Genomic DNA, 13,781 nt, shown 5'->3' on the forward strand with positions numbered 1-13,781 from the left:
CAAACTATTGGGCACAGAACTAATTGATTTTTATGCAGCAGCAGCAGCTAGGTAAACTCCAATAACAATGAAGTGAAATTTAAAAAAATGATTCCATGAAAATCCTGTCTAAAAAATGGTCTGTATTCTTATTCATTTTATGCTCAATATATTTAGTCCATGGTAAAATGTAATTGATTCTTTCTAATTGAAGTAAACTTAAAGCACATCTATTATTTATACAGTCTGAAAGCTGAAGAGTCTTAAAACATCTTAAAATGTAGTTCAGTACAATTGAGCTGCTTGTTACATTTAACCAAACATATTATGAAACCTAACACCACATCCATGAACAAACCTTCATTTTTAGCACATTATATTGCACAATGTTTTGTTTACATTTTGGTAGAGTATGTATATACATTTTATTTTGTACTAGTTGTAGTACCTGGCATTGCCCGGGATAGTAACTGTCTCTCTGTCTCTCTCCCAGTCTCTGTCTGTCTGTATCTGTCTGTCTGTCTCTGTCTCTCTGTCTGTCTCTATCTGTTTGCCTGTCTGTCTCTGTCTGTCTATCTGTATCTGTCTGTGTGTCTGTCTCTCTCTGTCTCTGTCCATCATTTTTTGTCTCTGTATCTGTCTCTCTGTCTGTCTCTTTTCCTGTCTGTCTCTGTGTGTCTGTCTCTATCCATGTGTGTCTCTGTCTCTATCCATGTCTGTGTCTATCTCTCTGTCTGTGTCTATCTCTCTGCCTGTCTGTGTCTCTGTGTCTGCCTCTGTATCAGTCTCTCTGTCTCTCTCTAGCTCTGTGTCTGTCTCTATCTCTCTGTCAGTCTGTGTCTGTCTGTCTCTCTCTATCTCTGTATCTGTCTGTCAGTCAGTCTCTTTCCTCGTCTGTCTCTTTCCCCATCTGTCTCATTCCCCATCTGTCTCATTCCAGGTCTGTCTCTTTCCCCATCTGTCTCTTTATCCAACTGTCTCTTTCCCTGTCTGTCTCTTTCCCTGTCTGTCTCATTCCAGGTCTGTCTCATTCCAGGTCTGTCTCATTCCAAGTATGTCTCGTTCCAGGTCTGTCTCTGTCTCTTGCCCTTTCTCTGTCTCTTTCTTTGTCTCTTTCTCTGTCTCTTTCTTTGTCTTTTTCTCTGTCTCTTTCCCTGTCTCTTACCCTGTCTCTAACCCTGTCTCTAACCCTGTCTCTAACCCTGTCTCTAACCCTGTCTCTTTCCCTGTCTGTCTCTTTCCCTGTCTGTCTGTCTCTTTCCCTGTCTGCCTCTGTCTGTCTCTCTCTGTCTCTTTCCCTATCTGTCTGTGCCTGTCTCTTTCCCTGTCTGTCTGTGTCTGTATGTCTGTGTCTGTCTGCCTCTGACTGTTTCTTTCCCTGTCTGCCTCTTAAATAGGGTTTACACGCTGCGACATCGCTAGCATCGGCTAGCGATGTCGAGCGCGATAGCACCCGCCCCCGTTATACGTGAGATATTGTGTGATCACTGCCGTAGTGAACATTATCGCTACGGCAGCGTCACACGCACATACCTGCTCTGCGACATCGCTCTGGCCGGCGAACCGCCTCCTTTCTAAGGGGGCGGGTTGTGCGGCGTCACAGCGACGTCACATGGCAGGCGTCCAATAGAAGCGGAGGGGCGGAGATGAGTGGGACGTAACATCCCGCCCACCTCCTTCATTCCGCATTGGCATGACGTTCCCTGAGTCACATGGGGTGTCTGTGCAAAATTTCATGATTATAAATGCGACGGTGCGGATTCCTTTAGCGGATACACAGACACACACATTCAGCTTTAAATAATAGATATATAATTCAAAGGAAGTCTATAAACACATTATAAGACATTAACAAAAATCTTCAGAGAGTCACTAATAGAAGGCTAAAGGACCTATCTGTCAAAATGCACTGCTTAGTAAACAATGCAGGAGGATTGGTTTCATTCAAAGTGCGATATATCACTATAACACCCAACTAGGGAGGAGCGGTCCCATGGAAGTTCAGGTTCCCCTGGTTTTTCTGAACTTTAGTGAAAAGTTCAGTTGGGGACCCGGACTTGACCTAAACTTGATCCCAAACCCCATATAAGTAAATGGGCACCTAAGCTTCTGTGATGTAAAATGAATGTAAAATGGTCATATTAAGGGCTAAGGGGCTGCAAAAGGAAGCAGAAAGGAGGTAAGAGCAGGGCAATTGCCATGCAAACAAATGTGTATAGGGAATAAAAAAAATAAAAAAAAATATATGCGATCCCCTCCATTTTTTGATAACCAGCCAAAGTAAAGTAGGCAGTTGTAAGCTGGTATTATCAGGGTGGGATGGCACATGGTTATTTGGCCATTCCCAGCCTAAAGGTAGCAGGACACAGAGGCCCCAGAAGTGGCACATCCAAAAGATGTGCCTATTCTGACACTTTGCACAGCTCTTCCTGATTTCCCTAGAGCTGTGGCAATTGGGTAATACTTAGGCATCTATAAGTAATTTTTACCCTGGCAAGTAAAAGTTAAAAAAAAATACACACAGGAGAAAAAAATAGTTTATTTGAATAAAGACTCCCCTACATTCCCTTGTTCACTAATTTATTAATTCAACATAAATCCTCGAAGTTCCAATGTAATACAATGCTGTATTATCCCACAACGCCCACCAATAATTATGGTATATATAGCTCTGCATGCCAAAATCCTATAACCCACAAGTTTGGACCTACGTTTAACTACAAATTAGGATCATTTACATAGCAGTTACGGATACTTTCAGCATTTTTGCTAATAAGTGAACATTCATGAAATTGTCAAGCTGTGGCTGTCAACTTTTCTTATGTTAAAAGTTCAGCCAGAAACTGGTGATAAGTACTTTAAATCCAGTTACTTATCACTCAGCCATCTTACATACTTGGTGACACCCAATCCAATACATATTGCAAGTTGGATATTACTGTGTTATCAGTATTTCCAGTTTAGCTCACAGAGCACTTTTATTACTTATTACTGCTTATATGGAACAAATTATGTTGCTCGAACTATGGAAATCATTATTGCAACTTTGTATGTTTGACATGCTGCACCTTTACATATAAAACACACTTTAAAATGTCAGCCAATGACTATGTGTTTCAGATATCTAGTGTATGGCCAGTTCCCTGCAACTTCTTTCTGCCCTGCTCCTCTAGATTGACTAGTCTGTTCCTTAACACAAAGTCAGTCAAGGGAAGCAAGGCTGGGAGACCCTATCAAAGACGGACATTTTGTCTAGTCATCTGTTCGGATAGTTCCCGAATGAATCTTCAAAACAAGTTCTTCTATGACTTCAGTGTTGGAAGACTACAGTGTAAACCACTGTACCCCCATGCTGACCATGATGACGGTAAAAATTCAAAGCATCACAAAATATAAGGAAATATTCAAGGACAACAAAACACAGAACATACATGTCATGAGTAGTGATGGGCAGACCTGTACTGTAAAAGTCTGGATCCGCGCAGTTTTAAACTTACCTGAGTGCCGTACCCGAGCCTTCGGTTCCGGGTGTTGATCTGGATCCAGCAACTCAGGAAATGAAAAAAAGCAATAAAGGAAAAATAAGAATGAACCAAATCGCTTCATACTTACTGAGGCTCCGTTGCAGCTGTAACTTCTCCTGCGGCCGCCCATTCACTTTCAGGGCCACACATTACCATCATTGCATATGCAGTGCTTTCCCCACTCACTGACCGTATTACTCCCACAGCCTGTGTGACAGTGTCTGCCTGCAACCAATCACAGGCTCTGTCTGCGGGTCTATATCGTACAGTAAAAATAAATAAAATAAAATATTTGGCGTAGGGTCCCCTCATATTCTGATACCCAGCACAGATAAAGCATCAAAATAGGAGGAACATGCAACTTTTTTTTTTAAATTATTTAAATAAATAATTAAAAAAAACATAGAGCGGTCTTCCCCAATTTTGATACCTAGCCATGATAAAGCCCAACAGCTGGGAGCTGGTATTCTTAGTATGGGGAGACATGCTTTTTGGGCCACCCACAGCCTAAAAATAGCACACTGTAGCTGCCCAGAATTGTTGCACCCATTAGATGCGACAGTCCCAGAACTTTACCCGGCTCTTCCCGAATGCCGTGGTGTGGTGGCAATCGAGGTAATAAGGGGTTAATAACAAACCACAGCTATCACTAAGATGTAGATTAGTAATTGGTAGGATCTTTGAGACCCCACATTACTAATCTGTAAGTGAAAGTAAATAAACACAAACACCAAAAAAATCCTTTATTTGAAATAATATACAAAAAAACATCATCTTTCACCACTTTATTAACCCAAAAACATCCCTGCAGGTCCGATGTAATCCATTCAAGGTCCCACGATGATTCCAGCTTTGCTACATTTCTGAAGTCATAGAGTGCGACCATGGAACATGATGTCATGCTGTAGTTTCAGACAGAGACAGAGCCACAGAATCAGCTGTGACATCCCACGGTCCTCCATCTCTTACCGCAGGTCACCTGACCTCAGGTGACCTCAGTAATGTCAGTGACTTCACCTCAGTTCAGACCTGCATCTTATGGCAACAAAAAACAGATGTAGATTTGGTGATGACATTTTTACACCATATTCATGCACCAAATCTACACCTCCTGGAAAAAAATGTGCATCACTACCGCATCTTACCGCACGCAGTTTTCATTCATTTTGTTGACAGAAGATGTAGATTGGGTGAATGCATATGATGTACAAATTTAAATTAATAAATTATTTAAATAAATAAATTATTCTTGAAATCTACATTTCTTGGCCCAAAAATGCAAAAAAACCCAAACATTTCTATGCCATTTTGGTGTCGTTTTCTGCCAGGAGGTGCAGATTTGGTGCTGGTCTGCACCAGATTTCAGCAAAAAAATTGTACCTTCTAGCAGAAAAAATGGGTTTTTTTTTTGATTTTTAGGTCAAGTGATGCAAATTTGCTGATGAAATTTTCACACCATATTCAAGCACTTAATCTACACCTACTGGCAAAAAAGCATCAAAACTGCATGCAATATGATGCAGTAGTGATGCAATTTTTTTGCCAGGAGGTATAGAATGGGTGCAGGAATATGGTGTAAAAATGTCAGCACCAAATCTGCATCTCTTGGCAAAAAGCGCTTTTTTCTGCCAGGAGATGCAGGTGAGTTCATAGAGTTTAATGAGGTCATCTGAGGTCTTCTGCAGTCACAAGTCGAGGACTCCAGCTATGACTCCAACTAACTTAGGTTCCCGGATTACAAAGATATACCTTGCCGTTGGTTCCGGGCTTACATGCATTGGCCAATACATAAACTAAATATCTCTCTTTTGCAGTAATGTGGTGCCATATTTTCCCTTGAACATTTTTGGCTTTTCAGTGGGCAGCTGTATGCATTTTATAATTCCAACTAAACTAAGTGACATCACAACAGCTATTCGCTGTGGCTCATTCATCCTTCATTCCATGGGACCTCGTGTGGATTATGTTGGACCTGCAGGGGTGTTTTGGGGGTTAATAAAGTGGTAAAAGAGGGGATTTGTTTTGTATTTTATTTCAAATAAAATATTTTTTTATGTTTGTGTATATTTACTTTGACTTACAGATTAGTAATGGGGGTCTCATAGACCTTCCCCATTACTAATCTAGAGCTTAGTGGCAGCTGTGGACTGCCATTACCCTCTTATATTACCCCGATTGTCCCAGCACCAGGGCAAGCAGGAAGAACAAGGTAAAGTGTTGAGATTGTTGAATCTAATGGATGCAACAAAACTGGGCAGCTGCAGGCTGATATTATTAGGCTGGGATGTGGCTCAATAAGCATTGGTCTTCCCAGCCTGAGAATATCAGCCCCCAGCTATCGGACTTTATCTTGGCTTGGGTATCAAAATTGGGGGGACCACATGTCATTTTTTAAAATTATTTAAGTAGTTTTTTTAAAAAGCTGCATGCCGGTTCTCTTCTTTTGATACCCAGCCAGCCAAGGCAAGTGCACGGCTGGGGCTGCAGCCTTTAGCCGTGGGCTTTATCAGTGATGGGTATCATAATATGGGGGGACCCTACTCCAGCTTTATTATTTATTTATTTTTACTGTACAATAGATTCGCAGAAAGTGCCTGTGATTGGAAGCGTTAAACACGCAACCAATCACAGACGCCGGTGGGTAGGGAAAGCGGTGCATATGCAATGAGCCTAATGTGTGGCCCTGGAAGTGAATGGGTGGCTTGGAAGCAGTGTACAGCTGCGACGGAACCTCAGTAAGTACAGCACACCTGCTCCTATCCCCCTATGTCTTCTACCACCATTTTTAATCTCCGGATTCTGGTCCCCATAGACTTATTTGGGGACCAGAATCCAGGCCGGAACCAGATTTTAAAAAGCAGATAACAGGGACCCACCAGTCCAGTTTATCTGTGAATTTACCCATCACTAGTCATGAGACAAAAATTTAGGTCAACTGATATGGAAACAGAAATATTAATAAGCTTTTGGTTTAATAGCTAGAAAGCAGATGAATATGAATGTTTGATTAGGGACCATAATGGTCAATGAATACAGTTTTTACCTGACAGATGAACGCTACTGGATCAATGGTTTTCAGAAGCAGATCTTTAAGGTCTTCAACTATTGAGTAGTATTCAATCTGGGTTGAAACCTCAATGTCTCCTCCATAGCAAATATACACTGTGACTTTACCTGGAGCAAAACCTAAAAAAAAAAAAAAAAGATACATAAATATGTATATGAATAGCATATATATATTATATATATATATATATATGTGCAGTCATATGAAAAGGTTTGGGCACCCCTGTTTATGTTAACCTTTTTTCTTTATAACAATTTGGGTTTTTGTAACAGCTATTTCAGTTTTATATATCTAATAACTGATGGACTGAGGAATATTTCTGGATTGAAATGAGGTTTATTGTACTAACAGAAAATGTGCAATCCGCATGTAAACAAACAGGTGCAAAAGTATGGGTACCTCAACATAAAAGTGACATTCGGGTCGCAGTCCCCTGAGGAGGACCACGAAACGCGTTGGGGTGCGGTGGCTGTTCGTCTGACTAGACTTCACCATGGGTAAGTAGCTATGCTCCTTTTACTACCTGACATGTGTATTCCCACTAGGACTTTAACCTTAACTACCACATGCCAGGGCTGGCTTTACTCTCATCTCCCATGGTGATGGTGCAGACCTAACTGCTTTTTGCTCTGGATTTTTTATCTATTTACCTGTCCTTACTTAAACCTGTAATCTTGGATTATGCTTTATATGTATTTTAAATTTATATCTTTTGTACTGAATAAAGATCATACTATTGTATTTGAGCTGACCCTGTTTGAATCAATTTGATAGTGGTTATTTATTCCCTCTCAGTCCTCCCAGTCTTTCATATTGCTTATTGAGGGTTGACCATATGTTGTCTCATGATGTATAAGGAGGTCCCCTGTGTCCCATCTTGTTTCTTAACTGATGGACTGAGTAATATTTCTGGATTGAAATGAGGTTTATTGTACTAACAGAAAATATGCAATCCGCATTTAAACAAAATTTGACCGGTGCAAAAGTATGGGCACCTCAACATAAAAGTGACATTAATATTTTGTAGATCCTCCTTTTACAAAAATAACAGCCTCTAGTCGCTTCCTGTAGCTTTTAATGAGTTCCTGGATCCTGGATGAAGGTATATTTGACCATTCCTGTTTACAAAACAATTCCAGTTCAGTTAAGTTTGATGGTCACCGAGCATGGACAGCACGCTTCAAATCCTCCCACAGATGTTCAATGATATTCAGGTTTGGGGACTGGGATGGCCATTTCAGAACATTGTAATTGTTCCTCTGCATGAATGCCTGGGTAGATTTGGAGTGGTGTTTTGGATCATTGCCTTGCTGAAATATCCATCCCCTGCGTAACTTCAACTTCGTCACTGATTCTTGCACATTATTGTCAAGATTCTGCTGATACTGAGTTGAATCCATGCGACCCTCAACTTTAACAAGATTCCCGGTGCCGGTATTGGCCACACAGCCCCAAAGCATGATGGAACCTCCACCAAATTTTACTGTGGGTAGCAAGTGCTTTTCTTGGAATGCCGTGTTTTTTTGCCTCCATGTATAACGCCTTTTTGTATGACCACACAACTCAATCTTTGTTTTATCAGTCCACAGAACCTTCTTCCAAAATGTAACTGGCTTGTCCAAATGTGCTTTTGCATACCTCAGATGACTCTGTTTGTGGCGTACTTGCAGAAACGGCTTCTTTCGCATCACTCTCCCATAGAGCTTCTCCTTGTGCAATGTGCGCTGTATTGTTGACCGATGCACATTGACACCATCTGCAGCAAGATGATGCCACAGGTCTTTGGAGGTGGTCTGTGGTCTGTGAATTGTCCTTGAGTGTTCTCACCATTCTTCTTCTCTGCCTTTCTGATATTTTTCTTGGCCTGCCACTTCTGGGCTTAACAAGAACTGTACCTGTGTTCTTCCATTTCCTTACTATGTTCCTTACAGTGGAAACTGACAGATTAAATCTCTGAGACAACTTTTTGTATCCTTCCCCTGAACAACTATGTTGAATAATCTTTGTTTTCAGATCATTTGAGAGTTGTTTTGAGGAGCCCATGATGCCACTCTTCATAGCAGATTCAAATAGGAGAACAACTTGCAAGTAGCCACCTTAAATACCTTTTCTCATGATTGGATACACCTGCCTATGAAGTTCAAAGCTCAATGAGGTTACAAAACCAATTTAGTGCTTTAGTAAGTCAGTAAAAAGTAGTTAGGAGTGTTCAAATCAAGAAATTAATAAGGGTGCCCATACTTTTGCACCAGTCAAATTTTGTTTAAATGTGGATTACACATTTTCTGTTAGTACAATAAACCTCCTTTCAATCCAGAAATATTACTCAGTCCATCAATTATTAGATATATGAAACTGAAATAGCTGTTGCAAAAACCCAAATTGTTATAAAAAAAAAGGTTAACATTAATAGGGGTGCCCAAACTTTTTCATATGACTGTATATATATTTATATATATAACTTTTAAAATAAAATAAGAGTAAAATCTGCAGTTTCCATCTATGGAGTTTCACAGTGAACACAGGATGCAGGCTATAACATAAGATAAAGATATATTAGAAGCTGTCATCTTGTCATCAGCCAGATGATTGTTATAGGAAGTCTACTTAATAAATACTATCTGGTATATACAGTCTTCAGCATAAATGAATACACTCCCGTTTAAAAGTAGGATTTTAATCACTATTTCACTAAACAACAGCAACAAAAAAATTAGATACACAAAATCCATTTGAGAAATTATGTTAAATAAGACATCACCATTGGAACATTATCTGAGTAGTTCCAAGGAGGAGCACTTCCACACACCATGAACTTTAAAACAAAGGAGGATTAGTGGAAAATAAATGCAAAAAAGTGAGTATTTATTTCCAAGACAAAAAAATTGATAAATCAGTGAGTGCAGGATAAAAATGACAGCTAAAAAGACAACCAGATGTTTACATGGCAAAAGTTGGATACATAGGTGCGATTACTATCAGGGGGTCAATTATCTTCAACACTGGTGCAGACACTGCCTTGCCTGCACCAATGTTTCTCACGCAAAAACATTCCTGACGGCTGATGGTGTGGCGCCCCTGACCTGGTCAGGCACCACTGAGTACTGCACCCATGCTGGGGACAGTACAATACAGGTAATCCAGAAGGCTGACCGAGGTGTGACTACACAGGCGCATAGTGATCAGGCCTCACACATGTACCTATGAGAGGACCCCTGGGGATCCCAGGAGGGGGAAAAGCCTTCACCTTCACTGGAATAGTGGAGGGGGCCAAAAGCCTCCATCTCCTCTCAAGGGGTGTGGTAAGAGAGCCTGGTTGCTAGGTGGCGTAGGCAAGAACAGGAGAGGAGGAGCAGTGAGCCGGTTCAGTGCAGTGCAGAGTCCAGGGAGCTCCGAGAGGAGCTGACCCCTACCCCTGGGGCTGTTGCAGTCTGACAGCGCCCGCGCAGTGGCTACCGACGGGGGAGAACGGTCACCTAGGAGTGCTACCCGAAACCCGTCTCCAGCTAAAGAGAGAGCACAGAGTGGGAAGTAAGGAGACTGCTAGGGAGTACCAGGCCCAAACGGGCGGCAGATCCCGGAGCGGGGATAGATCTACCTTTCCTCGCTAAACCTGCCGGTGTGGGGCCCTCAAAGCCCACACCACAACACCCAAAAGCCGCAGCCACGTAGCCACAGTTAGGGCCCATAGTTCACAGGAGGCAAGTAGCTGGAGTGATCTGGTCCAGGCGACAAGCAAACGGCAAACGAAGGGGAGAGAGGCTTCAGCAACTTCCCTGGGTGACCCCCATAGGGACTAAAAGTCGGGGTTACCCCAAACCACCAAGGGCTAAGGAAGGCGAGTCGGTAGTCACCATCAACAGTCAGCCTGAAGGATACCTGGTTCCAGCCTGGTTCATCCCAGCTACGCCCGGGTTACTCACCCTGCCATCAACTGTGAGTAAAACCCCTGAAAGACATTCTGCTTGTGTGGAGTTATTCTGCGCCTTGTGGTTCTACACACCTACACAGGGCCCTGGGGCTCGCCTCACTCTCAGGAGGCTACTACACCCGACTGCACCCACCATCAGCCCCAGGCATCCCTTAATCTGCAGTGGCGGTCCCCACTGACCGCAATTCTGAGAGTGGCGTCACGACAATCAACATAGAGGAATTCCTACCTGTGACCAGACTGAGCCAGTGGAGTCCCTGAAGGTAATGCACCGACACAGCGTTCGCGGGGCTTCACATCTGGCGTCACGAACAGGATAAGGACTAGACCTGTTCAGACAGGTGACCATGTGCCTGGGCGGTCCGCTTGAAAAATTGGAAGCGCCGCCATATTGCCACCATGAAAAGCGCGCTGAAAAAACAACAGCAGCCCGCGCTGGGAGAAGTTACCGCCCACGAAGAGGTGTGGCTACCCAGAGATCCCCTGCAGAGTTCTGACCTCGCTTGTGAAGAGAGCGGAAGCGTCCAGAGACGGCGGAACGGAAAGGAAGCCAGCAGCTTGTTGTTAGAGAAAATGGCGTCTGAATGCAGAGACCCAGAGCCAGGCTCCACTGCCTGGTGGTGTCGGGAGCTTGCCGAGTTCTGCGATCAACTGGAGGCCAGGGTCGGAAGGCAGATCAGAGCGGGACGTGCGGAGTTTCTGCAAATGGCTGCAGCGGTTCAGGCCTATGAGAGGGGAACCGCGCGCCGAGTGCCAGACCGGACGGCGACGACTCAGACCCCGATGCTGCCACCGATGGGTGAGTCCAGTGATGCCCCTGCCAGCGCGAGTGCCCCGACCCCTGCTGCCACGTCCGCGGTCCCTGAAGAGGCGTCCGGCGCGGCGACGCTGAAGCAGGCCGCAGCCACGCCAGGTGCAGCCCGCCAAGCTCAGGCCGCCGCAGCGATGCCCTGCTCGGCCCACCAAGACCCGGTCCCTGCAGCGACGCCCAGTCCGGCCCGCAGAGAACCGGCTGCCACCGCGACCCTCATCCGCGCCGCAGGTGTGACGCTGACCCAGGCCGCCGCCATGCTAGGCCCGGCCCGCCAAGACCCCACCGCAGCAGCGACGCTCATCCACGCCGCAGGCGAGGTGCTGGACCAGGCCGCAGCCACGCCAGGTGCGGCCCGCCAAGCCCCGATCGCTGCAGCGACGCCCAGCCCAGCCTGCACAGATCCCATCGCAGCTGCGACGCCAATCCAGGCCGCCGCCATGTCAGGCGCGGCCCGCCAAGACCAGGCCGCCGCCATGTCAGGCGCGGCCCGCCAAGACCAGGCCGCCGCCATGTCAGGCGCGGCCCGCCAAGACCAGGCCGCTGCCATGTCAGGCGCGGCCCGCCAAGACAAGAATGTACCTCTGTTTACCCCGGCCTGCAAGGCCAGAGCAGACACCGCTCCCCAGTCTAAGGAAGTCCCTGCTAGGAAGTCCCTGGTAGGTGAGGACCCCGAATACTGGAGACTGAAGGCTGACCTGGAGGCCAAGTTCCCACAGGAGATGGTGGACCGGTATCTGCTCCCTCCGCATACCCCCAAGACGACTCCTGCAGCAACCATGCCGAAGAGATCCCCGCCTGGGCCGGCTGAGGAGCACCCATCCCCAGCACTGCCACCACCGGAGTGCTCAGAAGAACTAAGGGGGAGGGGAGGCCAGGAAGCTGAGGAGCTGACTCAGGAGCCACCAGCAGTGGATCCATGCCCAGAGCCGGAGATGTTGCCATATTCCCGCTGGGATGAGGAAGACCTAACACCCTCTGCTGAAGAAGATCTGCCCCAAAGCCTCACCTGGGAGCTTGTAAGCTGTACCTCGCAGAATCCAGCCCGCAAGACACGGCGCCGTAACAGAACCCAGTCTTTCCCTGCACCGCAGTCCCCAGAGCAAAGAGATGAAATAACGGCCAGAGACCTAGAGGAGAAACGGTTCCTGAGAAGAGCCAAAGCCCAGGTCAGAGGACCCCTTTGTCGAGGAGTAGTGGAAGATTTTAGCCTAAAATCAGGATACGGCTTCATCGTAGCACCTGGTATGAAAGAAGGCATTTTTGTCAACAGAAGAGACGTGAGAGCTCATTTGCCCAGAGGACATCCTGGAAGAAACCTAAGGATGGGAGACACAGTGCAGTTTACCATGCATCAAGGCGAAAGAGGCTGGTATGCCCTAGATGTCACGCCATGTCCTAAAGAAAGAGAAACAGACACTGAAGAAGAAGAAAGAAAATACAACGAACCCACAGACGAAGAAAGAGATCAAGAAACCAACAGGTGCCGCAGCCCTACAGGCCCAAGCCCTGGTATGGAAGAGTAGAGGAATCTGCATAAAGTAAAGTACACCAAGTTACTGTTTGACCAGTTTGAAGTTTGCAACGTTTTCAAGTTTAAGCAATGTGCCCACATAAACTAATGTGAGAAATGAACCTTAAGGCTATGAACTGGCTATAGCCACAAACTCTCGCAGTGTAAATAGTTACACCAGAGGGCACCACCACCACCAGAGTCAGCCTGTTTAGGGGCTTGGCTCGTCTGCAACCAGGGAGCACGTCCGTATATAGGGCCTTGGCTTACCTGCGACCAGAGAGCATGCCTGTTTATGGGGCCTGGCTCTCCACCACAAAGAGGGTACCTGGTCAGCACCAACTGTGGAGGCCGCCTCTACATCCTGCCAGAAGAGGCTGAAGGCGCGGCTCCACCAGGCCAGGTATACCCTGAAGACCACCAGACCATGAAAGCCGCCTCTACATCCTGCCAGAAGTGGCTGAAGGCGCGGCCAACGTGAGAGGGTTTTGGGTGGGTTAACGGACTTGTGGGTGGAGGGTGGTGATGTATGGTACCTGGTGGTTTTAAAAATGTTTTACCATGTTTTAATGTTTTATGCATTTTAAAATGTTGTCTTGCAGCCCGAGGACGTGCTGGTGATAACTAAGGGGGAATGTGGCGCCCCTGACCTGGTCAGGCACCACTGAGTACTGCACCCATGCTGGGGACAGTACAATACAGGTAATCCAGAAGGCTGACCGAGGTGTGACTACACAGGCGCATAGTGATCAGGCCTCACACATGTACCTATGAGAGGACCCCTGGGGATCCCAGGAGGGGGAAAAGCCTTCACCTTCACTGGAATAGTGGAGGGGGCCAAAAGCCTCCATCTCCTCTCAAGGGGTGTGGTAAGAGAGCCTGGTTGCTAGGTGGCGTAGGCAAGAACAGGAGAGGAGGAGCAGTGAGCCGGTTCAGTGCAGTGCAGAGTCCAGGGA

General features: G+C 45.7%; 1 protein-coding gene across 3 annotated transcripts in view; it reads right to left on the reverse strand.

Annotated features, from left to right (window-relative positions):
• The window catches only part of BANK1 (B cell scaffold protein with ankyrin repeats 1), a 1,061,267-nt gene that overhangs the window by 819,445 nt on the left and 228,041 nt on the right, over positions 1-13,781 (reverse strand). For all 3 annotated transcript variants that reach the window (XM_075350716.1, XM_075350725.1, XM_075350707.1), the window contains exon 5: positions 6,547-6,689. In XM_075350716.1, the coding sequence (XP_075206831.1) occupies positions 6,547-6,689 (143 nt within the window). The remainder of the gene's footprint in view (positions 1-6,546; positions 6,690-13,781) is intronic.

The sequence above is a fragment of the Anomaloglossus baeobatrachus genome, chromosome 1 (genome assembly GCF_048569485.1).
Source record: "Anomaloglossus baeobatrachus isolate aAnoBae1 chromosome 1, aAnoBae1.hap1, whole genome shotgun sequence".
NCBI classification, from domain to species: Eukaryota; Metazoa; Chordata; class Amphibia; order Anura; family Aromobatidae; genus Anomaloglossus; species Anomaloglossus baeobatrachus.